This window comes from Centropristis striata, chromosome 11 (genome assembly GCF_030273125.1).
Source record: "Centropristis striata isolate RG_2023a ecotype Rhode Island chromosome 11, C.striata_1.0, whole genome shotgun sequence".
Taxonomy (NCBI): domain Eukaryota; kingdom Metazoa; phylum Chordata; class Actinopteri; order Perciformes; family Serranidae; genus Centropristis; species Centropristis striata.
Window position 1 is genome coordinate 29,781,392 of NC_081527.1, and position 27,175 is coordinate 29,808,566.

Genomic DNA, 27,175 nt, shown 5'->3' on the forward strand with positions numbered 1-27,175 from the left:
TTAAACCCCACCCTTCTTTTACTGTAGCTACAGTAAACTAGAATGATTTCCTTCTAACATCAGTCCGTTAAACTGACATTTCTTTTATGTTATTTAGATTTTTTTTATTGTCATTTCTTTCGTAATGAAACAACAATCTATACAGTACACAACACCAGATAGTAATTAAAGTAAATACAATTACAATACTAATACTAAATAATCATAATAAAATACATTATTCCAATCCGAATTACTACATGAGAGGTTTATATGCCTTGCTGAGGCTTTTGGGGAAATGAAAGTTTTTAAAAATGTGTTATTTTGACATATGAATTTCGAATTATACTGAGATACCTCATGACCATCTCCAAATATTTTGATAATATGGAATAATAGGTGCTTTGCTAAGGTGCTGTTGCAGGAGAGACAAATGAAGCAGATAACTGGTGCCTCAGTTGTAAGTATTGCCCCATAATAGATTGAGGGAGACCAAACTCCTGGAAGGATTTCAATAAATTGTTTCTGAATCCTTTTATTTAACCACATTTTCCACAAGAAAAGAGCTCTATCAATACATAACTTTGGGTTAAGTCATATGCTTGCCTCAAAACTAAAAGTGACACATTTCTGAACCCACCATTGTTCTCCACGTGGTCGATGCACATCCTGACAAAGATTGGCACTGTGCCATTCTCCCTGTAACACAAACTGGACAGGCTGCAGCCGAACACCTGATCTGAAGACACAGAAAGAAAAAACAGCGTCATAAAAACTGTCCAAAGTCCCTTTAAAAGTTTGCTTTATCTTCACTTAGATCCAGAAACCTCCCTGTGCCTTATTACTTTCCATTAGAGATAAAAGAAAAGACTATAAAAAAAACGTTTGTTTTTTATGTGTGATTTTTTTCCTGTGAAGCCCTCCGTCACATGCTGGCTCCCCAAACTGGCACTCAACTGTGAAAACTCCTGATATAAAACAAAATATCCAAAGGAACAAAATGATGAAACCTGTCTCAGAATAACGACTTAGTAACTCAAAATAATGAGCTAGTGTCTTTTGAGAAAGTTTTGTTATTTTAAGATTCTAAGTCATTCTTTCGAGATTGGATCTTTGAAATTGCACATTATTTTTGTATATCATTGGTCTTTTTCTTCTGCAGTTGAGCTTTCGTTGGTTTAAACAAAGCAGCTTATGCCACAAACATTTAATATTCCACAAAGGTAATCCACATGTTAAAATAACTAGATATTTATTGGTTCCCCATCAAAGTTAATCAAACTCTTTGCTGCCTGTAATTTCTTTCTGAATACCATAATACCCCAGGAAAAAAAGCGTGGACACCGAGCTTGTTTCACAAATACGGGCAAAGGAAAAACTGGTTTCTCCCAGGTACCTTTGATGTATCCTTTGTCTCTGACGGCCTGCAGGGTCGGGCGGCGGGTCAGGAACTTCTTCAGCTTGTGTCTGGTCTTCTTGTTGTCGGAGGCGTCCATGCTGGTGGAGGTCTTCATGGCTGCAGAGGACAGATGGGACAGGACAGTGTTGTCTACCACTCGTCTCAACACACTGATCGCCATGGTTGTTTGGAAGGAATGAAACTGACATGCAGTTGCTTTATAGGGCAGGTATGACACATGACGTGTGACACTTCATGCTTTCATTTTCAGTCTTATATATATATAATGTTTCTTTCTTTTTTTAAAAAAGTCCTGCTGTCATATATGCTTTTTTTATTCAACACTTAAATCCAAGACTTTTGATGATTGATTATCAGACCTCTGCCTTTCTTTGAGTCTCTGTGTTCTTTCTCCTTGTCATGTTTCTCTGCACCGGGCGACTCTGGCATGTCCTCCTCAATGGCCTCATCAGACTCCCACGCCTAAGACACACACAGAAATAAAACACAGGTTGTAAAAACCTGCTGCACCTTTGGACTCTCGGGGCAGGAAAATAACACACTTGATTTGCTGATTGCAAATGAGATCTAAAACCAAACCACATCTTAACATCCAGAGTTTTTGTTTTTTCAAAAACTGTGCTCACATGGGTGCTGATGGTGTCCTGCAGCGCTCGGTACCAGTCGCTGACAACGCCGTCGTTTTCTGACTGGATCAGCAGCTCTGTGCCCTGCCGAGTCTTCACCTGCAACCAGGAGAGAGACTCAAATAAATCAATATCAATCATTACCGGCCTGATTTTGTATTATTGAAACCATCTTTAGCTTCTTTTTTTATAAGGAGATTGATTGACGTGCCTATACAAGCCTGGATGTATCAGGCTATAGTTTTTACTTTTAGAGCTACTAGTTATATTTAGTTATAACATAAATAACATCTTTAATATGTGATGTTTTATAGTTAACTGCTTAAATCCTTAGAAGCAGTAACAGGTGATATGAACTGCACCTGAAGGATTTTTTGGAGACTTTTCGGTGTTTTCTTTAATTATGCACAAAACAAGAATATGAATTCAGAACAAGAGAGATATGGAGGAGCTCTCTCCCACCTCAATAACATGCTTCTTGCTGGATTTGTCTTTAGAAGCCCATTCCACTGAGCCGCCCCTCAGATCCACAGTGAACTCTGGTTTGGACTGACCGCCTCCAAACTGCACAGAGAGAGGAGATAAATCAAATGAGGGCAGATTAACACACAACAGGGCCTGTTCATACACACACACACCTTCAGCCTGGACTGTTCAACCATGCAACAATTTGTGTAGATAAAGAAGAACAAGTGCAGATCCAAAGTTTCTATTCAATTTTCAGATTGAACTGTTCTGCAAAAACAGTTCAACAGTTTAGTTCTGTTACTCAAATTATTGTGGTGTGATGCTTGTGTCACTTGTATTTTTTTATACTTGTACTTCGTGTCTCTTGATTGTTGATGCCATTGTTGTGGAGCACTCTGTATTTAATGACTGTCCTTAACTTTATTGCCTTTTGTTGTTGTCTGACAACTACCATGGACACAACAATAATCAAAACTAATTAAACCCTGTTTACACGTGGTTCAGAAATGCATCTTGGGTGATCAGATCTCTCATGGACAGCACTTCATAAAGTGTCAAGTGTAAAAGACCACCAAGATGAGATGTGATCTGTTCACCACTTGCTGAGTTGATCAGGGATGCATTTAACCACGTATCTTCTATAGTGTGAATGCTAAAAGGCCCCTGACAAGGATGTAAGATGATAATACATCATCAGTGCATGACGTTTTGGTTGTTTTGGTGACACTGTGTCAATGCTCTATAAGCCTCTATAATGAGTGGGATGAAGTGTTGCATGAACATCTATAGTTTTACCCTAATATGGCAGGAGACGTCTTGGATTCTAGATATCTCCAACTGTACCTACACAGCTATACAGGCATAATAATAAAATCTGAACAAAAGACGTCAGCTGAGACGCATGAGGTGAAAACAGCGCTGTGTCTCAGCTGTCCAATGGTGTCCAGGTCCCCAAAACACATCTTAAAACCAACAGGGTCAGAAAGAAATGCATATTATTCCGCATGTTTAATTCTGAATTCATTCTGAGTAATTTGATGCATTTACATGCTGCATTGAAAGTCTCAAAATGAATGAAAATGACCCAGTTCAAACTTCATTACCATTTCTTTTCACCTCGAGAGCTCATTAGCTGCAGAAAAAACTTTGCAGAAACTTAAGTTCACGTAAGCAAAGGAGTGTTTGGAGTTTTGCTCCCTCTGCTTTTATACGTGCACCTAAACACTGAAAGTAATCCTGCCTGTGTAACCAGAAGCCTTTCATCTCTAGAGACCTGCATGAACTTCTATGTTTCTAAGGAAACAACTCTCTGGTTTAACCTAGCTGCCTATAATGTAAGTAATAAATGTATATTTAAAGTCCAGTTAAGCCACAGAGTGAAATGGCTTAACAGATAATGACGCAGTAGGATTGTCTCTAATCTTTGTGACTAATAACACACAGAGGGGTTGGGGTCATGACCGACAGGAGAGAGGGAGCATGCAGAGGAGGAGGAGCACACAAAAGGAAGGAGGAAGCACATACAGAGGACGCTCTGCCGAGCCCAGAGCAGCCATAGGAGACGGCAGGACGTTTCTTAGCAGACGGCCTCCAGTTACTCAACAGTGACAGGAGAATTTCAGGGAAGGAGTCACTGTGGTAGTATGGCTGCATGGAAGGGACGGAGATACATGAAGACAAGGAAGATAGAGGGGGAAGATGGAGCCAAAGGTGAAGACGTGGAGGCATGGAAAGAGAAGGAAAAGGAAACATCTAGAAGAGAGAAAATTCAACCCCAACTCCCATCCAGTGACCTGACAAACTAGTCATGAAAATAAACTTTGAGGCATAAAAACTGAATGCTGCAGGTTTAAAAAGGCACAGCTGGACATGTCATCGTGTGAATGAACAGTGGTTATTTTGTCTAAACAGGATCTTGCTGTGTTGATACAGAAAAGCTAAAAGCTTCCAGGCACTAACCCAGCTGGTTCCGCCTCCTTGGCCTTTGGCAAATAGCAGCGTGGATCCTTGGAGCACGGTCCAGGAAGAAGTCCAGTTCTTCCTGCAACACATCATTCACAAACACTGTAAATGTACTGAAAGTGATTCTATTTGGCCTTTCCAATTTTGAGCATTTTGCGTATTAAACCGAGATTTTCTGATGATTTTGATAATATTGAAGTACTGGACAGGTTCTTATTCTTGTTTACTTGTACTTGGATTAGATATTTCTTTATTTGAATAATATGGGCAAATGTGGGCAAAGCCAGCCCTGTTAAAGTTAATGCAGGTGGGGATTATCTATATTATCTATACTCTCATCAAAGCCACCGGACTCCTTTGACAAAAACAGTAATTTTAGTTTGCAGAAGACAGAAGTTGCTGGTCCACGGCTGTCTGGATTGATTCGTTTTTTGTGTTATTGTGTGACTTTGGTGAATCTAAACCAGCTTTTAAAACACCAAAGTCACACAATAACATGAACAAACTAACTAATCAAGGCAGCGGTAGATCAGCATCTCATTTGTTCTGGTTGGTAAAATTGAAGAGAGCTTAGATAATGGCTTCAGTTCCCCATTGGAAAAAATATGTATTGTATGTGTATCTGTGGAGGTCAAAACAAATGTGTTGAATATACCCTCTGCATCACAACAACATCAAGTTAATGCAACCAACTCTGGATTAGTAGAAAAGTGTGTGCACATGATGCAAACAAAACAGGAATCCACACACACACACACTTGCTCCGTAGTGTAGTTTAGTCCGTGCTACTCACCGTACTTTCTTGCCGTGCTCGGTGATCTTTGTCACATTCAGAACGCCGCACTTTTCAGATGGCTGGAAAGACAAAAATAAAGATAAAAAAGCATCAGGACACACTCTGAAGAAGCAGGTCTCCTCCACATCAATCACTATGATTAAGAACCGCAGCAGGGTGACAGGAGAGACAGCTGCTGTCAAAAATAAATGCTGGTAAACAATGAGAGTGTCACTTTATTGTAAAAAAAACACCACCACCATAAAAAGACCCCGCCACCTCAACAATCACAGCCTTCAGTTCAAAGGAAAAACATTATTCCCACTCAAGAAAGACAACTGACGAAACAGGAAAGTTTACACACACAAACACACACTTCAGATTAAACCAAATTAGAAAAACGTTGAACCATTGATTCTAAGCTATTCTTAAACTCACACACGGACATTTTTGAGGACACACAGACGATTAATGCACCGTGAACAAACCAAACAACTTATCCAAATCCAGTCCAAACTATTTCCTGATAACAAACTGTTTATTAACAGGGATTCTACACAGGTTCAAGTTTAATTTTACTCTCTTACTGTAACTGTATTTCTGCTGTATAATAGAGCTGAACAATTAATCAAAAATGTATAGAAATCAAGACATGAACTGCAATTTTCAAATTACAGGAGGCTCAATATTTGTTAAAAGTGAAATATGTATTAAAATACTATTTAAAATTAAATACTATGATGCTGCAAGGATGTCTTAGTCCACACATTATATTCTTAAGAAGAAAAAATCTTTGTTTGGTACAGATCCCCACAGAAATCACACCATAATCAATTAATCTCAGAAGAATATATGAAAATGATCATTGCCTCATATATTAAAACTGTACTTAAGTAAGTAATTTCAATCAAAATAATTGCAATTAGCTATTTTTTAATAAAAAAAATTGTTCAGCTCTTGTGTTTAATGCTTAGAAAACACATCTTAACTGCAACAAATATCAGAATATATGAGAAGACAAAGGTTGTTTTATAGTGGAAAACAAATCCTTTCCCCTTTTTATTTTCCAGATTTCCCACACCTGTGTAGAAACCCTGCAATAAGCTGCAACATGTGCCACTGCCTACAACCAGGGACCAAGATAAACCCCTGCAGGGCGGAGCCTGCCGGGCGGTGAGGAGGCGAATAGAGGAGAGGTGAGGGGTCAGTACTAACAGAGGCGGGGGGCTTGGGAGACGAAGGGCAGGAGTCAGAGTCGGGAGAGGGGGGCATGAGGCCCAGAGGAGCGTCCTAGTGAGGAGACAAGGGATGAAAAGAACACACTGTCACAGGAGCGAACAACAGAAGGTTAATGAGAAGATGATGGGAGGTTAAGAAGACACAGGCAGCTCAAAGAGCCTGATGGCAATTAGCAGTGAGATTATAATTCTGCTGTTAAGTACCTGTGTGATGTCAAGGAGGCACGCACAGATTATTAATTAGAAGTGGAGGCAGGTATTTATCACAGTGCTCATGCTGCTGCTACAAACTACTTAATCTTCAGGGTGTTTTTAAAGGCAAATCATTTCTGTTTCATTGTGGTGAAACCATCAAATATTTCATCAAGTTCATGATTGAATGTTCAGTTTATTTATTGACAGATTGTATAAAAGAAGTGGACGGAGCCAAAGCTGTAAATCCTAAAAACTACATTCTTTCCAATGGCCAGCAGGGGGCGACTCCACTGGTTGCAAAAAGTAGTCTGATTGTAAGGAATGAGATGAAAAAATGAACCTACTTTAATATTTTCCGAATGACTTTATGGCCTCAATCACTAGCTTCAAGTCTTATTTAATACAGCATGAAGTTTGTTTTGTAAATTATGGTTCAATTTACAAGGTTCATACACTTTGAGTGGTCAAATTCAAGCACTTCTCAAGGACTTTCAAGGTCCATTTTCAAGCTTTTCCAGGAACTTACAACGGTTGTAAGTTGCATGTTTTAGATGAGTACTTACATGCTAAAAGGGGTAATTTCACTCAACCATACCAACAGCGATGGTTTTACACTTTTAACAACCAAAAGTACAGTTTGCTAATCTCAATATTCAATTTATTATTTTTTTCATTGAACATGTGATTATCTATAGTCAGATTGCACAAGAAATACAGTAAGAATTTCAAGCATTTTCAAGCACTTTATCCAAAATCAAAGCACTTTTCAAGCCTTGAAAATACAACATTAAAATTGAAGCATTTTCAAGGATTTCAAGCACCCGTACGAACCCTGAATTTAAAATAAAATAGACGATAAAGCAGGGTATATTTTATGGCGTGTCTACCTTCTCGGTCAGATCCACCTGCTCGTCCTCATACAGTCACTTCTGGCTCCAATAAGTCAAGCTGGTAATGGCCAAAATGCCAAAATCAAAGCTTCAAAACAATAGTCCACTTCTTTTAAACTGTGGTGTGGTGTGTGTCTGTGGTTTGTTGGTGGAATGATTCTTATGAATAAACCCAATCAATGCAAAAAATCATATTCAAAACCAATTTGACAAGAAGATGGGGGAGTGATGATTACTCCTGCTGTGTGATTGTTATCATGCAAGCCAATTCTCTGCTTGGATCAGTCACTGAGTGGTCGGTGCGGCAGCCTACTGACTTGGTGTTTGTACGGGTGTAGGCGGGCAGAGCCTGAGCGGAAACGCCTGGTTTTTAACAGCCGCTGCAAAGCAACCAATCTACAACTGAAACTCATGTAATAACACATCAGACACCATCTCTTTCTGTACGCTCCAAATATAACCACAACTATGTGTTAAAGAAATGGTTTTACTTTTATTTGTGGACATTTTTGCTGTTGAAATAAAGCATTTAAAGTACGGTTGGTGTGTAGTGTGCAGGTTTTGGGTGTCAGACCTTGTCGTTGGGATCTTGGACGTAGGCGCTGTGTCTCCACTTGGTCAGGACGATGGGCTCGACTTGTTTCCTGTCCAGACTGCGACTCTTTGGAGGTTCTCCAGGCAGCTGCGGAGGGGAGTGGTTGTACTGCAGGCAGGAAACAGGGATCCATTTATGTTAGTATCTTCTGACTTCTAATATGTGCATCATATTCTAAATTAGCTATTTTACATCTATATATGAATAAAGACAAACACTAAGAGCCATTATTTAATCATATCATCAGTTTTGTGTTCACTGCTGACCTACTGACTCTGGTGCTATTAATCACTGCTGTCACTTTGCAGTGCAAATTGTTGTCTTATATTGTGTTCTTGTATAATTTTTCAGGGTTTTTTTATGTACTCTAGTTTAATTTGATATAATCATTTTATTATGCCTTCTTGTACTTTTTCAATTTTTCTGAACTACTGCTGTTCTGTCATTCTTCCTGCTGCTGTAACAAACAAATTATTCTTATCTTAGAATATATATATATATATATATATATATATATATATATATATATATATATATATATATATATATATATATATATGCAAATACATACATACAAGGCCTTTCACCTGAATATAAGTATTTATTTGTGGTTATAACTGCAGACGAATGGTCAGTTTTAACATCATCATAAGTCATAACCACAAACTGGGGAAGCAACAATATAAGCCCGCATCCCATTATAACAGATATGTGGCTAGAACTAATCTACTGAAATAATGTGAAGGGTTATTTTTTAATCTCACTGTCGGGAACCTCTTGTGGGCCCTAATTTTCTTTTTATTACTCAAAACAATTATTTGACTATTCAGGGAAATAATTATTTATATTAATACCTAATGAAAGCAGTCATTACTTGCAGACTATTCCTGTCAAACCTCTTGGTTAAACAGCCAGCTTAATAACTGAGCATGTTATATTCAGTTTTACTGATGCCATATCACTTTAATTCGTGGTGCAGAAGTTTTTCTTTTTAGTTACCCATACCCATGCTTTTGAGCTGCTTTTTTTGCATCGCATATATTGAATTCTAATGATTGCTCCGGAGTCTTACCTTCGGCAGCTCCCATTCTGACCTTGAACCATCTGCACTGTAGTAATACGGTCTGCCCTGCTCGTCAACGTGTTTTAACCACTGGCGGTGGAAAAACACAAGACTCATTAGTGTGAGTCCTGACGTCACGCAAGTATTTGTGCAAGAAAATCAAACCTACTTAACAGAAAAAATATAATTTAAGTGTTCTTTGTCATCTATAATGACATATATATATATATAGATCTTAATGCTGTGGAAAGTCCTATACATACTATAAGTGTTTAGTTGAAATCTATGCAAAAAAAATCATTTCTGGGTATCCGGATAATGTGAAAATGTCTTTAAGTGCATTGTGAGTGAATCTGCAGTTTGATATTTTAATCCTTTCTGTATGTGTAATCATTCTCATGCTGCATCAGTGTGGAGAAAAAAAGACAGTTGTGAGCTTATAGGAAGAAATTTACCATAAATCATCTCAAAACCCGCTCCCGCATGCATTCCCAGAAACCACCACAGTAATGAGACAGCAGAAGAGCCCCCCGTGCAGCCAGTACCTTCTCATTAGTATAGTAGCTGACGTACAGCGTGTGGCCGTGCTCGTCCATCTCCTCCGACCAACCGCGGGGCGGCGAGCCATACTGACTGTCTGACTGGCTAGAGTAGGTACTGAAGCAGGTGTCCTCGGATGACAGAGGCTGGAGGCGACCGATGGAGAGCGAGAGGAAGGGAAGGAAAGACGGCGAGAGCGAGAGAGGAGTAGTCTACCATCAATGCAAAGAGAGAGAGAGAAGAGGGGGAGAGAGGGCATCTTTCACCATGGAGTTACAGAGAAGAAGAGACAGTGTTGCACCAAACTACCCACTTTAATACAGAACAGAGAACCAGAGGACCCATCAGACAGCTGAAATCACTCATGTTCATGCTTGATTTTGGAGGACATAGTGTAAATCTGAAGCCGACTGCTGCAGCTGGACAGGGAATGATTAAACAGTGACTGTTTTCTGCCTGTAGGTGGCAGTGTGGTACAGCCGTTTAATGACACAAGAGGCTCAAAATCAAAGATGACTCCCAAATGATTCAGGCTAATCTAGAATGACACAGAGTGTTGGTGTGTTTGTGTGTTTGTGTGAGCACAAAAAATAGCTCACTGTTCATCAAATGAATCAAGACTGTAATCATTTCCACCCTGCAGCAAACAGCTACATGTGTTTTTAATAACTATTCTGGGGAAGGTGGATAATCAAGCCTCATGTCAGGAAGAAAAAATAAAAACTTTAATTTTCTTTGGAATGCATTTTGTCTTCTCTGACAGCCTGTCAGTGCTGAAAGAATAATTTTGCACACGCCTCGCTCTGTCTGCATGTACAGTACTGTTAATCAGGAGGCCGCCACAATATGTGATGAAGTACTGGCATGCAGCATTTGTTCTATTCGTATTCGGTCTATTTAACATCCAAGTCTGACTTCCGATGCTTTGACTGAATATATATTAGTGTCAGTTCTTGTAAATCTATGCTTGTGAGTTTAGGGTGACATCTTTGCAAATTGACAATTAGTTTAGAAGTAAAAGTAGGATTCTTAGTGAATTTAATCTAATAAATAAGTTCGACTCAATAAAGGTTAATGGCAAAGTTATAACTCTGTCAGAAGAGCTGTTGAAAAGGAAGTTTTTTTAATAAACTTTAAAGACTCTAGATGAGTCAGTTCAGTGGTTGAACGTGTAAAATGACAAGAGCCTAAATGCTTTGCAAACTCTCTCCAACTCCTACATGGTCTACTGTCAGTGTTTACAAAGGCAATGTGGCTTCCTGTGTGTTATCAATAAAAGTAATTTTTTTATTTCTATCGCTTTTCTTTTGATTATTTGCTACCCCCCTCACAAAACGGGCAGCGACACAGGTCCATTACTTGAGTCAAATAGAGATACTCTTGTTCAAATATTATTCAGATACAAGTGAAAGTTATTTAGCCAAATTTTTTCTTGAGTTAGAGTTTTGTAGTTCTTGATTTTAAGTATTCAAAACTGCTTGTTCTGCATGTTTTTTTATCAATTTGCATTTTAGAGAAGAACCTTAATGTGCTGACTTCAAAGCTAATCTTTAAAGTAAATAATGCACTTTGTTACTGTCCACCCCTGAATGCAATCTTTTGGGTCGATTCACCAGCGCAAAAATACATCCATTAAAAGGGTCTTATTTTTTCAGCTGATAGGCTCAGATTGTTATTCTAAGTGTCTGACAACATTGTGGAAAGGACCCTTCAGAGAAATAAAAAAATATTTTTCTTTTGCTCAAGGAGAGGTAACTTGTTGCAAGAAAACAACAGTGGAAACGTGAGTAAGAACGGTGGAGAAAGCGAGCGGCCATCTACACAATTCTTTTATGTCGAAATATTTAGCTGATTTCAACAAAGTGGAAGAAGCCACGTGAGATTTCATAACGAGACTTCTCCTTGTGTGAGACTTGGTTAGACACAATAATAAACAGACCGGATCAAACGAAAGGTAAAGAAAAACATATGATTTCCCTAAAGGGTTCCTAAAAGGTTCTTTCTACAACTTTGTCAGACACTTATAGTAACAATCTGAGCTTATCAGAGGCAAAAAAAACAGGCGTTTTTAGTGCTTCTTCCCAATACTGGACAATATTCAAAAATTGTTGTTTCCATTAGTCACTTAGGGTCCAGGCTGGAGAATACTGAATGGTTTTTTTAAGGGAATCCACTTAGTTTTATGATTTGACCCAGTGGGTCACATCATCTAAACTTGTGTTCTAAGGTATAAACTATAAACCATTATCTTTATCAGTTTTGACTAATGACAGAGCCATTGTTTATCTTAAATTGTAAATGTTAAAAAAGTGACCAGCCATTGTGACATTTTTTATTTATTTGACAAAGACTGACGAATAAGTGTCAGTCCTTAATTTAGGACTCTGATCCCCAAAATCAAGAGGGCCCGTCCTCGGCGCGTCCCGTGAGAGTAGAGCCATTGCAAGTAATATGCGGTCATTATAGTCAATGTATCGACCTCTCCCGAGTATTTCAGACGTGTTCCGGACGCGTCTCTGTGCTCGCGCCACGCATGAATTACGCTTCTGTTCTATTTTTTGATGCTGGAGGCGAGTAGCACGCATCAAGCTGGACAGAGAGCGGATCGTTCTGACAGGAAGTCACACAGAAATTGCAGAGCAAAACCGGTCGTTTTTCAAAATAAAACAACATGAGCAGACTCCGGGTCGTATGTTACATCAACATTATGTCACTACCTGTGGCACCAGGCCAGAAGTCAGTTGGAGGCAGGTCACAAGGAGAAATGGACGATGAGAGATTCATTATGGAAGTGGAAAAACGTATAAAAGGTAAACACTGGCGCACGCAAGACGCGCCGCTTTTTTAAAACGCTCCTGGTGGCTGTTAACACCGTGTGGAGGACGCTCACGCAACGCACCGCAGACAGGCCCGGTGGATTTTGGGTATGAGTTCTCACTTGAGGTTCTAAATAAAGATACATGTTAAATAACGTGTATATATTTGTGTGATTTGTTGAACCCTCTACATGTACACATACCTCGGAGCTCTCTCCCGTGCTGTGGCTCTCCCCTCTGGAGCTCCCGGTGCTGGTGTCCCGGGCTCGGGGCGGCTTCCAGGTCCTCTCCTGGGTGGAGCGGTTGTAGTAGAAGTGGCGGCCATTCTGGTCCTTGAAGGTCTCCCAGTCACCCAGCACGTGGATCGGGGAGCCGGAGGGATAGGGGGGCAGGTTGGTCTGGGTGATCTTCAGTTCCTGGAGGTTTGTGTAGACGGGCGACTCGGAGCGGCCGTGGCCTGACGACACCGTCTGATGGGGAGAAAAGAAAAGAGGCGGAACTGTGAGTCATCTGTGAGTGGATTTAAGTCTGTTATATAATCGGGGGAAAGTTAGTCGACAGAGTGATGTAAGAACTTCACAGCTTTCAGAGTGTAAATCAACAGCTGCACATGCAGCACTAAAACACACAAAACACCCCCTGAGCGCACATCAAACACCTCACGCCCCCACTGTTACTGTCATTTTCCTCCTGAGCTCCACAAGGAGTCAATCACTTCATCTTTTCAGTATTTCTACTGAACATCGCGTGGCATTATAAAGGAAGTGGCTAAAATGTCAAACAACATCTGGAGTTTAAGCTGACTTCGCCATTGTTGACCACAGTGGAGCGGAGCACTGAATGAACAGGAGGAGGCGAGGGGAAGGAAGTGTTGTCGTTATATAACTCAGAGTGGCAGTGACCAAAGTCAGGTAGAAAAAAAGGAAGTAAAACTGACTATCAAGATGCATTGGTATAAGTGTTTGCCCGGGCTCATCCATAAAGCTGCATAAATAGACAACTAGCGGCAATTTTTTTTACCAAAAAAAATATTCCATTCAATAAAGATGCACTCATTTGTACAACAATAGCATCTTTCACTTTGTTTAAGGGCCTGACTACAATATCAATATATATATAAAGTTATAACTGTAAGTAAAAGCAGATATGTGGATCTATAAATCTGCTAAACATCATGTTGAAAAAAAAGAGTCACTCCAAAACAGAGTTAATACATAAAGAACAAGAGTTCATATCCAATACCTACTGTTTTTTTTATATAAAAAACAGGTAGATCTGCAGGTAATGATTATTGTCACTGATGATTAATCTTCTGAAAACTTTCCGGAATAATCAATGAATTGCTTGGCCAATACAAAGTCAGGAAAAAGAGAAAAATGCCCCATCAGAATTTCATAAAGCCCAAGGTGACGTCTTCAAATTACTATAAGTTTACTATAAGACAAGAAAAAGCAACATATCTTCATGTTTTAAGTTGGTAGCATCAAATGTTTTGACACCTTTGCCTGAAACAGGATTAACTATTAACTGATTACGAAAATAGCCAATTATTTTTCTCTTCAATTAACTGCTTTCTTAAATGATAAATAATATGATCTCTAATGATTAGCATCACAATTTTTATCAAATAAATGATATGGCATAAAAAGTTGCCTTTCCTAATTTCTTTTTCTTTGTATTCAGAAAATGTCCTTGTGTAAATATTTTGCAAAAGCACCAATAATCAACCCTATAATATTATTGCAATATCTATATTATTGCATTTGGTAGAAAATATTTTTAACTATTACTTTTTCGGGAACAAAAACATTCATGTTGTTTCTGGATTCTTTACTTTTCAGATTACATTTTTAAATCAGAAGAAGTCCCTGCAGTCATTTTCCTGTGAAACAGGATTAGAAACCAGACTGACCACAAACTAAATGTTTTCATGCCCTTACTCTGAACACGGGAGAATCAGCCGCCACTTTGGCAGGTGATCATGATATTATGGCTAAAAAAAGAGTGAATTAAGCTGGTGACTATGGCTTTGAATTACAACACTAGTGAATTAAAAGTTAGTTCCTACAACATGTCCTTGCTGTGGTACAGCCAGCATGCCGCCTCTAATGACAGAGCATCTTTCTTGAAAAACCCTGACGCGCGACTGATCCGGTCAATGGGCCGCTTGTCATGATTATTTCATGCTGGCATTACAAAGACGCTGCCTGGCTGCAGAGCGACAGGCCAAAGAGAGCCATAAATAATGCCGGTGCCCCCGAGGCCTCCTAACACTGGCTCTGTGATGTTTTTATTGCACGGGGATCAATAGGGATGAAATATGCAGGAGCCGAGCAAACAGCTGGAGGTGCCCGGGAGAATCGAATATTCAGTGGACTGGATGAAGACAGAGCAGTGTGCCGTTCAGTAAAACATCACAGCACCCTGACATAAAGCTATAGAGCGTATATTATACAGAATAAATATATATTACATAAGTTGCTACTACCGGAGTAGCTGCAGTTTAACAGACAGGCAGGGACAAAACCAGGAAAGTTTCTTTGCAGCTTCTACCATTAAACCATTAGGCAAACCTTGATTTCCAAAATAAAAACATATTTTACCCGAAACGCCTTTGCGATGCTGTTGTGCAAAACTGTGAAGCAAGGTGCAGCTTTAAAGAAGCTAAAATAAAACAAATGATATCAAATATTACCTCTGGTGGGGAACAACTAGTAAACACATCATCCTCTTCAAGCATTGAAATTGCTCGAAAAAAGCTTCTCCTCAAACGGATCATTGCCATCGTCCACGCTATAATATTTTGAGTCGCATGCAGCGTTCAGTGTTGACACAGCTCTGTGGTCTTCCTGGATTATGCTGAGTGAACATGTGATTGAGTGCATGGATCTGTCAAAGGGGAAGTCCTGCTTGTCAATGAACCGTTAAAAAGCCAGTAAGCTATTAGCCCACTTCAGTGGCGGCCACGAAAACCACATTTTCCTCCCAAAGCTGTTCTGAAATTAAACTTCACTTAAGTGGTCGGAAGCTCTATAAACTGTCCACAAAAATGTTGAAGAGGTGGGGAATTTTACAGCTGAGCTGCAGCATGTTACAGAAAATCTGTTATCAGTATTTATTGTGTTGTCATTTTTTTTTTAAATGTGATTGTTGTTGTTTGTTTGTACTTTTTATGTAATATTTTTCTTCTAAATTACTTGTTTGAATAAGAAAATTCTATGAACATCTTTTTATAGAAAAAGGAGAAAACTTTTTTTTTGTTAGTTTTTTGCAGTCTAATAAATGTCATATCCTCAAAAGGCAACTTAAGAGCAATTTCAAGAAGTGGCCTCAAAGCCAGACAGAGGAAATGCTTATATCATTGGTTTTGAAATGGTTTTCATAGGCCACAAGGTTGTGAAACCCTCTCAGTATGTGGTTCATGTAAAGCTAGAAAATAACAACCACTAAAACTGCACTAAGGTCTTCCACTGACAGCAGCAATGCGGGCTATGTCAAATAACAGCACTCATCATGTAACTAAAGGCTGCGCTGCCAGGTTGACTCATTAAAAATGCACAGAGTGTCTTCTTGACTCCATTATAGCAGCGGCATATTCCTGAGCAGCTGGTGCTGGACATCTGCTGTGAACAGACTGACCACCTAATCAATACTGAGCTCCAAAACCACTGAACCACAGTGGGACATTAAGGGGTTGACCTCTAACATGGACGGAGCTGCTCTGTGTGAGAGTACATTGTGCTGCAGTCGAGCTGTACAAGTGTTAGCGTGTACTTTAGAGTTTAGAAGTGGCGGGAACTCTGGGATTAGAAAGTACAAGTCTTGATCTTTTCTGCGTAGGTAATGTTTGGTGGTGAACAGTTGGTTAGATATGAAAACCTCCTGGAGACGAGCAAGTGGATTAGAAAATATCGGCTACTTTGATAAAAATCTCAAAGTAAAAGTGTGTATAACTGTGGAAATGTAAAGAGACATGTTGAAAGGAGCATTTGGTAAAAAACATCAAATCATTGAGCTTAAAAATGTGTTGCATGGGCTGTTACTGTTAGTGAAAGCTTAAGTTTATGTCTGATACATTCAGCAGTTTAAATATGTTTAATGTTAAAGAAAGTCAGCAACCACGGTATTGCATGTTGTTCACAATTGCAACGATAAAGCATTTTAATTTGGCTGCATTGCTCTATTCACCAGAACAAACTGACTCTTAGAGAGGATGTAAGCATAATTGATAAATAATTAATTATTAAATACTGAATACAATCTCTTAAATAGTATTGTTTGGGGCAGCACAATATATTGTTTGCTTGTCTTTTTTTTTAATCATGACATTAATGTGCAATAAACATTATGAAAAACTGTGATATTGACAATATCTGTAGAAAACTGTCCTTTAAAATGTGATATAATGTTTTTGCCTTTTGTGGTCACTTCAATGTTCAATTTGTTGAATAAAAGAATTAAACAAGAGTATCACACTTGAAATTATTATTATTATTTTTTAAATTGTTGTGTTTTAGCAGGATACAGAAAACAGTCAAAAAGCAAGAACTGAGCACACCTCAGTATTTGCATATATTTATCGCAATTATTATTGTTTCCTTATATTGTGCAGCCCTATTATTGTCAAATAAACAAGTTCTTCTGCATTGACAAGCACCGACTGAAAATTAAGCAGCGACCCTTTTGATAATCAGTTCATTGTTTGAGTGATTTATGAAGCAAAGAGGTTAAATATGCTCTGGTTCCAGCTACTCAAATGTGGGGGATTGCTGCTTTTCAACTATCTTTGAGTTATGGACAACTCAGTATTTTCTGTCATTTTATAAAGAAGAAGAATCACAAAAACTGCAAAAGATGGCCATTAGTTGAAGTGATCTGACCAGTAAGTCTCAATGCCCACAGCAGAAGTCAGACATCTCCTGTACAGCCTGCAGTCACAAGCACTTTGTCTGAGGACGCACTGCACTGCAGCAGCCAAACAACAGTTCTGATTGCAGCTCAGCACACTCCTAATTTCCTATTTCAGACCAGAGCAGGAGTTAATGAGTAGAGAATAGGAAGGAGCGGAGAGTGACGCTGCCAGTGCCAGATAGGAGACCTGCACAGTCTTATCTGTGCTGCCTGCAGCTCTGCAGTGGAATAATAATCAACTGGTCCAGTGTTCTTGAGCTGCAGATAAACCACATCAGAGGCAGAGAGAAGAAGAGATGTGAGAAGACTCGAGCTTCAGGCGCTGAATGCATCACTGCTAATATTAGACGGAAATGGCTGCAGATGCTTTGGCATCACAAAGTTTATATTTAGACCCGTCTGGTGTGAGATTCAGAACACAGTGTTCATTATATGCAAAGCTGTTGTCCCAATTCACAGAAAGTTGGAGTCAAACTGCTGGGTAGCTTTTAGGTGCTTTCCTTGTTTGTTTCAGTTGTGGTTTCAGTGGATCTTTTAATGGTGTTGGGTCATTTGGTTCAATGTTTGGTCTTCAGATCACTTATTCTGTCTGAGCGGTCGTTAAAACACAAAAACATACTCTCAAAAAGATTACAATGAAAAAAAGCTATTACCAATGTTTTGTAGTTTTGCGATGAAAACAAAATACTTCACAAAATTCTCAAAGTGTAATTTTCTGCCGCTGTGGGGTCTCTCAATCAAAGCAATATAAAAATGTACAATGTGTTTATGATGTGAAGTAGGTTAGGATTCCTTAAATGTTCATCATTCAGGAGGTTTTTATCAGTAGCTGAATTGTTCTGCTCATGTTTTCCAAGCCTCATGTGGACTCACAATCAAACACATCTTGGGAAAGATCACAACTTTTGAAAACTACATGACAATCTGCATCCTTAAAAACTTCAGTTGTGCATGTTTTCCACAGTCAACATGTTTAAGTTCTCCAGCTGACCAATAAAAATACTAAAAACACCAAATCCAGACTGTTATTGAACTACAGCTTGAAATACTTCCTCTGTTTTGTACACACTACAACCATACAGAACAGAGGTGCAGCCATCCTTTAGGTGGCAGCCTGAGAACAATGTTTGTTAAGACTAAAAAGGGATTGGCCATTGCCTGAGGAGGAGGAGGAGGAGGAGGAGGAGGAGGAGGTGGGACTCCACGTGTTCCCCTCCTCTCTCCTCCCTTTTTCTGTTTGACACAGGTGAACCTGCTGGGCTGCATACCTGCAGGGAGCTGGGCCTCGCAAACACAAAACACACACACTTGTAAACATACACACACTCTGGTGCCAACCCTGTAAGTGCGTGGGTTAGACTGACACACAAGCGTGCAAGTTCGCACATGCACAAACGTGCACACAAAAACAAACAAAAAGTGAACACCTACGTTTCTAACTTCCCTGTCCACTCAGTCTTTAGTTTCACTGGGGCAAAGTGTCAGTGCAGTGTTGAACTGGTAACTGAGAGGCGTCTCAGTGACATATATTGCATAACACAAGTAGGAAATATTTCTTTGGCAATACTCCCAATATAACTGCCTTTTTTTGCAAGTTTCATGAATCACTTTTTAGATTCCTATTAGTTAAAAAAACGGACCCATTACACCTTATATGTCACCTGTCTGACAAGAAAGCTATCATAATTTTGACAGCTTTGGAGAGTCACTTTCAGCATGTTTGACAACAAGAAATACCAATACTTACCACAGCAAGAAATCTAACTAATTAATTTGTGCAAAAATATTTAATTTAGTCCAATATTTCAGACTCACACTGTCAAAAATATCCATTCAAAGCAATTTTGAATGCATTTAACTTTGAATTCCTTCTAGCTGAGCTGATTAAAAGTGGGAGAAATGTTTATTTGTGTACATACATCTTCAATATCACTGTATTTTTTTTTTTCTTTTATCAGATATCAGTTTGGGATGGAAGCAGTTACTGATGCAATAGTGCTTGAAGCCGCATGAATAGCTGGATGTGGGACAAATGACCAGTGAAACCAGTCAGTAGAGTGTGGCAGCCTGATCGAAACAGGAAGTATTAAAGAGGAGTTGTGCACATGGAAAACAGCCGGGTAAGATTACATCACAGACTTTAACTCGTTCAAAAAGCCTCATTGGCTTTCCAATGAATTAGCCGTTTGAAAAAGAGGAAAAGATTTGCAGGAAAAACATGTTTATATAAAAAATGTAGCTAAAAAGTTATCCTCAAGAGCCCCTGAAAAACCCTCAAGGTTGCAAAATACACGTCCAGTACAGCAGCTGTCTGGTTCAGTCTGGTCTGAGGTAATCTCACGAAATCTCACTGAAATTAATATTAGGGGAAGAAAAGCTAACCGCGGACAAACCCTCTGCAAGTTGACACAAAAAAAAGGCCATGAAACATCGGCACCACCCAAGGCAGTTATGCAACTCCAGAGCAATCACAGGAGAAAAGAGGAGACAATGAAATGCAGGGAAACACAGTGAACTGTCTGTCAGACCTCCTGAAGCAGTGGCCACAGGAAACGGTACAGGTAGCTACATAAATAACGGACATTACACTTCCATGTGTCTGTTTTGGGACAACATGTAAATACAAAATGAGAGGATGCTTTTTAATTGAGTAAGAAAGGTGTTAATTATTGCATAAAATCTCATGAATAGAAAAAGAGGAACAAGGAGACAATTTTTGACACTCAACATTACAGGGAGGAAGTAAAACAAGTGTGATACTCTTGTTTTTATTTTTAATCTTAAATTGGAAGTGAAATACTCTTATACTACTGACCCACGGTACATCAGAAAACCATTGCATATATTAGAGAAATATTTTAAACGTTTATCCTGGCTACTAAAATATACAGAATCTTTGAAGTAAGCAGCTACAACCTGCATTTTTTCTTTTTTGACTAATGACGGTGTGCATTTTTTAATAATTAAATTTCCACAAAACAAAAACGTAATAGTTAGAGTTGGAACATTTACAATAAGATACCACAGTCAATTTAATTCTGGATAAACTACTTAAAAATTATTATTATTATAATGTATTTGTTGCTTTTAATTACTTGAAAAGACACAAATACATTGTATTTTACCGAGCCTTAGCTGAAACTGATAATTTTCCAAATCATTTTATTAATGTATTATTAAATAATCATCTAGTCTTAAAAAATGGAGGAAAAATAATTGAATTTGAAAAAAAAAAGTATTCCTTAAAAATTATCATTATAAACTCTGAGATGACCAACAGTAAAAAATAAGTAAATAAAAATAATGAATTAATAAAATAAGACAAATCCTCACATTTGAAAAGATGAAACCAGCAAATATTTGTCATTTTGTGAATGATACGTTACCAACAATAATCCATGATAAGTATATATCAGTTTGTAATCAATGTGAACCAAATCACAGCATCTTATCGCAGGCAAAAACTTGCTATGACAATGAACGCACTTAGGTATTTACCCTAATGGGCCGACTCACATGTGCAACAAGATTTGTTTGGAGTGCATTTTGGAAAAGAAAAAAAGAAAAAGTTCTTTGTTCTTTGAGGGTCTACACAGTTAGAGATCAGAGAGAAGTTATGTACGGTGCCCTCTTTTACATAATCCCGCCTGAGTGAAGCATCGCTGAAGTCTGTGGGTCCACAGAGGAATCCTGGTCTTGTTCTGAATCTATCTCTGATCTACTCGTGTCTCTACACGAGCTGCAAATGGGTCAAATGTAAGAAACAGCAGGAGGTAGAGAGAGAAACAGAGAAAGTGACACAGAAAGCTGCTCAAAGATGTTCATTTGGTATATCAAGCATTTATAGTAGAAACAGTTAATTCAATTCTAATGCTGCCTGATTCAGTTTGGAACAGTCCATGAGAAGAAAAAGGCATACCTAGTCTAGACAGCTGCTGTCCTGTGTTTCATTGTCTATAAGCAGAAGTTTTTCAAAGATAAGCTCAATAAACTGACCAGCCTACATAAATTCATAAATCCACCGTTTCAACAATGAACTATGCAGGAGTTTTGTGTGTTTTAGTGGGTGTTCAGACTGAAAACAGGCTCTGTGGAGGGGGCATGTTATTTCAGGTACCAATGAGACAATCGGGTGCAATTGAGGACGTCCAGTTGAGGGTTTTTGAAATGCCAACACACTGCACAGTGGCTTACAATTTTATGAGGAAGGAAAGTTGGAAAGTTGTCACTGTGGAAATTATTTAATCTTTCATTGTGACAGGGAAGTAAACAGTGAAAATGTGACGTTAATATTACGAAGCACTCGAAATGTTTTGGGGTAGGCCAAGGCACCGTGTTGCCAGATGACTTTTTTGCTGGAGCCCTCTGTGTTGAATTCCAAAAAGTGATGGGGCTGCTTTTCAACAAGTCCTCCAAACCATATGACCACACAGGATGTTGGTTTTTAACTCTCAAATATGACCCACAGGAACGTTTTCAAAACTAGCACCTTTACTGCTGGCAAGAGATCAACAACTTATCATGCCAAAATGTTGTAGTCGCCATTTTAAAATACAGTTTCTTTAGGTTTGGGAAACAAAACTACATGGTCAGAATGTGATGTAGATACACATGAAAAGTTAAACTACATACGTAACTTAAATAAGAACATTGGCTTTTGGTTTCACTGGGGACCATGGATATATTATAATGACTGGATACCAGAACAAAAGATGGTGCCTATTTAATCCAATGGGAATTGCTCGCCTGGCACATACGCTTTCTAGCTTATGGGTCATAGACTTTGAGATGATGTCATAGATTTTTAAATTGCTTTTCCGAGAGAGTGAAAAGTAATTAGAGTTGCCCAAATGTAGGAGGAGATTAACTTTTCCAGATGTGTGCATGTGTTTTTCTTTGTAAAGTGAACGAACACATGCTTGCGTGTCTCTAAAAGCAGCTGTCTGGAAGCTGCTCTGCCCTCTCCACAGGGGATGAGGGCTATTCCCTGCAGGTCGACCCTTTTGAACAGAGAATCTAATTTTGCAGAAACACTTTTAGTTTTCAGACACATTTTTTGAACCACAGAGATTTAAAACTAGTGAGTAGGAGGGAGTTCAGAGTTGCTCTGTGACATATTTCCACTCTCCTTTCTCACAGTGATGCACTTTTTTAATAGTCTAAAAATGCTTGTTGTCAGAGGTAACTTGGCTTTAAATATATGATCAGTGGTGACGTTGTTTTTTCGAGGCCGCACAGCAGAACCAGCTCGAGGGAAAACAGAGCAGCGAGGCGGCTGACAGCCTCCACCGAATGATTAATCCTCTAATTCCATCTACCTGGCTGGTCGCGGCTAATGACGCTAATTCTGCTGCGCTGTGGTTTGCTGGAGTTTGGAGGGGTCCACTAAGGACAGCTGGCATGCATATATATAAATATATATATATGTGTGTGTGCGTGTGTGTAGGGGATTATGTAAGAGGGCAGCAGGTGCAGTCACTGCTCAGGACACATAATGCAATGGGATGTGACTTAGAAAGATGCACGCTGTGTGTAGCTTTCTACTCCAATTGGGTTCTGCAGAGGATTTAATGCTATTATCTAACGCAGAAACTTTGAGCCCTGTTTCTAGGTAGAAAATGTAGCTTTAGAATGATGCTAGTAAAAGACAATAGTTTTCAAAAGAAGAATGAAATCCTTCAGTACAAGTTAAAATAAAAGAACCATCCAAATTAGAAAGATAAGGTTTTCTCTTTCACAAAAGCCTCAACTGAGATTAGCCTATCTGCTTTTGTTGCATCTCTTAGAAATAAATTGTCGACCACATCACAACAAGCTTTGAGACGGTATCTAAATCTCCAGTGATGGGGCTTTACATCCTGACGCCTGTTATCTCAATCCGACTGTTGGTTCAACAAGAGGATGAAGATATGAACTCCTGCAGCTCTGTTAATGCCAGTCTCAACATCCTCCCGACACCTGTGCACCGGTTATCTGAATCTGTTCTTCCAGTGCAACACCACGTCTATTAAACAGAGACTTATGAGAGTCCTGAGCAGAAAAAAACCCAATTTAATTGGCGTTCCTCTATTTAAACCATCTATTTATCTCGGGATGGGGCGGCTCGGCACACGAGTGCTTTCTGAGCAGGGTGTTAAATTCATTAGTTGAACACTCTCAGGCATAAAGGAGAGGCAGTTGTCTACCGTTTGCTGCTGAGAAATTTCAGTTTGGTGTTTAATGCCTTGCTCAAGAGCAATAGGAGCAGTTTAAATTTAGATTTCTCCCAGCTGGTCGGGGGATTGGAACCAGTGACCTTCTGGTCACAAGCCCCACAAATGTACATCTGCTCCCCTGAGTCTGAGTTAGAGCCAGAAAGCTGACCCAGAAAAAACAAAAAAGCATCATCTATGTCAGCACGCAGGGTAGAAACGGACATTTATCTACTGTTCTGGCAAATGAATTATTGATTAAATTATGGGTAGAACTTTTAGGGTGGTTTAGGGTTATTACAAGATAAATATGAGGAGTTATGACATCCTTAGGATAGGAAAGGAGTTATTCAAAAAGTGATGTGTTTTTTCTGACTTTTCTACATGAAATACTGTTTTACTGTAAATATCCAAACTAAACAGTTTGGCAGGGGAACATTGCTCTTGGTTTACTCTTTGTTGAGCTCATCAAGATATCCAACATCTTTCAAGATTCAAGTAAGACCAGGGAATAATTCAATTTCAGTGGAATTGGATCCTGATTCATTCATATATTAAGATATAATGATCAAGTGGCATGAACATGCAACAGATTTTGGTTGCCCAAAATGAATGGTTGCAATTTGTAGTAACTTTATAATTTGATCAAAGCAATTTTACATAAAGGAACACAATCTTTATTGAAGTAACTAAATAAATTCCTTTGTAGTTTGTATTTTATCTGATGCTTTATAGAATTTGAATCCTAAGTGCTATCAGAAAACATGGCCACCCTCAATTCCTGGTATGCAAAATAGCAGCACAGTTCTGACTCTCGCAGCAATATTTATTTATTACCAATGCAACAAACATTAAAATGTATTTATTTGGGGTGCATCATTTTGCTGTTTGTTGTCCCTATTGTTTGCCTTTTTTTTAAATGTTGCTGCCGAGCCCCCAAGACACAATTACATCATGTAAACTTATTATAATAAAGTACATACTAACTCAAATTTCTCAGAAAATCAGATCAATGTATGTCTGCATATTTATTTATTTATGTCCTTCATAATAACTTGAAACCATTATGTTAATTTTACATCAACATTCTTAATTAAATGAGAACATACTGATGTGTTAAGTATTTAAGTGACACTAATGCCATGTGTTAATTCATGTAGACTCTTTATTCATTGAAATACAAGAGAACATGTAAAATCATCATATCGTTATCAAGATACTAAATTACCTATATCGGGATAGTAGGTTGCAGTCCTAGATTCAAGTAAGGACTTACAAATGACTATTTTGTAATGTATGTAAAACTTTCAATGGTTGCATCCAATCCTTCTGTAATTATTAGCCTTTTTCTAAAAACATGCATTTTTTTCTTTCAACTTTAGAGTGCATTTCTGCCGAGATGTGTTTTGAAGTCGCATGCAAGAAAATGTCACGGGCAAAGTGAGCAGAAGGGGTGAAAGAGTTTACACAGACAACATTTACTCCTCATTGTCAGCAGCAGTGAATGTCAACAGAACAGCCCATACAGCATGCCAAACATCTCCCACTGAAAAGGAAATGGGAAAATGTGGGTTAGAGGGCAGTGAGAGAGAGCACCTGCAGCCTGATGCACCTGTCCACTCCACTCCTTCCTCTTAGCCCTTTAGTCTTTTCTAGAGCACGGTACATTACCATGATGCACCACTAGATCCACCACCTGACCTCTGAGGCCTCCCAGTCTGACCTGAGCCTCACATCTGAGGGGACAACAGGCTTTTGAAAGCATTTAACTTACTGTTTGACCTTTGCGCGTCTAATTTGATAACCCAGACCTCTGATTTGATTTGAAAGTGGCGAGGCAGATGGCTGCATATGTGGGTGTGTGCATATGAATGTGTGAGTGTGTTGTAATCCCTCTGTGGCACACAGGGCACATGCAGTTCATTTCCCATTCAGAACACAGTGTGCTTTCAACTGCAGTCTGCCAACAGCAACATCGTCTATATCAAAAAATGACTTCTAACACAAGGATCATACAGTCAGATCATAATAAAATGATTATTCAACCAGTTGAAATTAATCAACCAGTCTCTTTTATTGAACCAAACCTATCTGGCAAAAAAGAGAAGCTGGAAACCTCTTGCCACTGAATTTTGGACACCATCAAACATGTTATTGAGGAGTCGAACACATTAGTTTCCTTCCCTGCTCATCCTGTCAGATCACATTACAACAAACACAGCTTCACTGTTGAGCAGCCTGACCCAGCTGGGCAACACTGAATGGGTTAAGACTAAAACCCAGTAGTGAGGAACAGAACTGAGTATTATTCCTTCAATAACAGACACAGGTCCTTTAAGGCCATCAGTTCAAATGTGCTGGATGTCCATTCATGGACATGAATGAGGCTATATGTCCATTAACCCAGCAAACTGGGACACAACACAACCACGGTGCTCTGAGCTCAGCACAGTGTAGCTGACAGAGATAAAAGGAGGTAATTATCCAAGTAGACTTCATTCAGTTAAAGCCTCGAGTGAGGCGAGCGGCTGGAATACACCCGTGTTGTCCACATTCAAATTAATGCTCGTCTCTTGGCCTTCCTCAAATTTAGGTGTAAACATGAAGGCACCTCACCCCCAACAAGGTGTCAGTGTCACAAGTTGTGCCGCCATAATTTATACGTAATAAAACTGCAAACCTCAGGAGACAAAAACCTCCCGAATTGAGGCCATCATTAATGCATTCACTCTATACAAAACAGTGACAAATGTCCTATTATAAAAGTCACCTTTTATTCAGGCTTTATACAACTTCTATTCTTTAAATAAATTTAAGCTTTCTAAAGCAGTATTAACTTTCTTTGTTCGCAAAGTCACAGTGTCCCCTTATTTCATCCTTTTGAAAGTAAAGTGTTGTACAATTTTGCTTGACACTGCAAGCAAAGAAAAAGTGGACTAGTTAAATTAAATATTTTATAACTAATTTAGCTCTTCTGCTATTGAAAGGGTCCAAAATTTCACCCTAAAATAAAATAGAAATATCTTTCTTCTCATACCTGTAGTGGCGTTTACTTGGCTTGGGGTGCTAAAAGTGCCAAAAACATAATTTAAAAAAACCTCTACAGCAATGTCTCTTTCTACAAATCATGACTCGGTAACTCAAGATAATCCCCAGACCTTGTTATGAGAAGCTTCATGTATGAACTATGGTACAAAAAAAAAGAAAAACTACCTGAGCTGCCCCTTTAACACAACACTTTTCTTCATGTAAAGACAATACATGCAGACAACAGTTTCATATCTTTTTAAGGGATTTCTGTAAAGCTGAAACAAGTAGTCAACAAGTAGTAGTATAGTAGAACAAGTCAATAAAAGCAATACATTTGTCATTTATCGATAACCAGTTACAGCTGAATCTTACATGGTTGTTTCCATTGTCTCACATGATAATATACTGAATATATTTGGGTTTTGACCATTGTTTCACTACTTTCTGATGTTTAACAGACAATAATCAATCATTAA

At 38.8% G+C, this 27,175-nt stretch overlaps 1 protein-coding gene across 6 annotated transcripts in view; it reads right to left on the minus strand.

The window, feature by feature from the left end:
- LOC131980355 (rho GTPase-activating protein 12-like) overlaps positions 1-27,175 on the minus strand; it is a 67,876-nt gene that overhangs the window by 5,298 nt on the left and 35,403 nt on the right. For 2 of the 6 annotated variants that reach the window (XM_059344581.1, XM_059344582.1), the window contains exons 3-15: positions 12,771-13,037; positions 9,757-9,963; positions 9,221-9,301; positions 8,128-8,256; positions 7,871-7,933; positions 6,446-6,520; positions 5,249-5,310; positions 4,453-4,534; positions 2,488-2,589; positions 2,026-2,124; positions 1,759-1,861; positions 1,376-1,495; positions 620-718 (exon numbers count right to left, since the gene is read on the minus strand). In XM_059344581.1, the coding sequence (XP_059200564.1) occupies positions 620-718; positions 1,376-1,495; positions 1,759-1,861; positions 2,026-2,124; positions 2,488-2,589; positions 4,453-4,534; positions 5,249-5,310; positions 6,446-6,520; positions 7,871-7,933; positions 8,128-8,256; positions 9,221-9,301; positions 9,757-9,963; positions 12,771-13,037 (1,489 nt within the window). The remainder of the gene's footprint in view (positions 1-619; positions 719-1,375; positions 1,496-1,758; positions 1,862-2,025; positions 2,125-2,487; positions 2,590-4,452; positions 4,535-5,248; positions 5,311-6,445; positions 6,521-7,870; positions 7,934-8,127; positions 8,257-9,220; positions 9,302-9,756; positions 9,964-12,770; positions 13,038-27,175) is intronic. The other 4 variants (XM_059344585.1, XM_059344583.1, XM_059344586.1 and 1 more) reach the window with 4 other exon arrangements.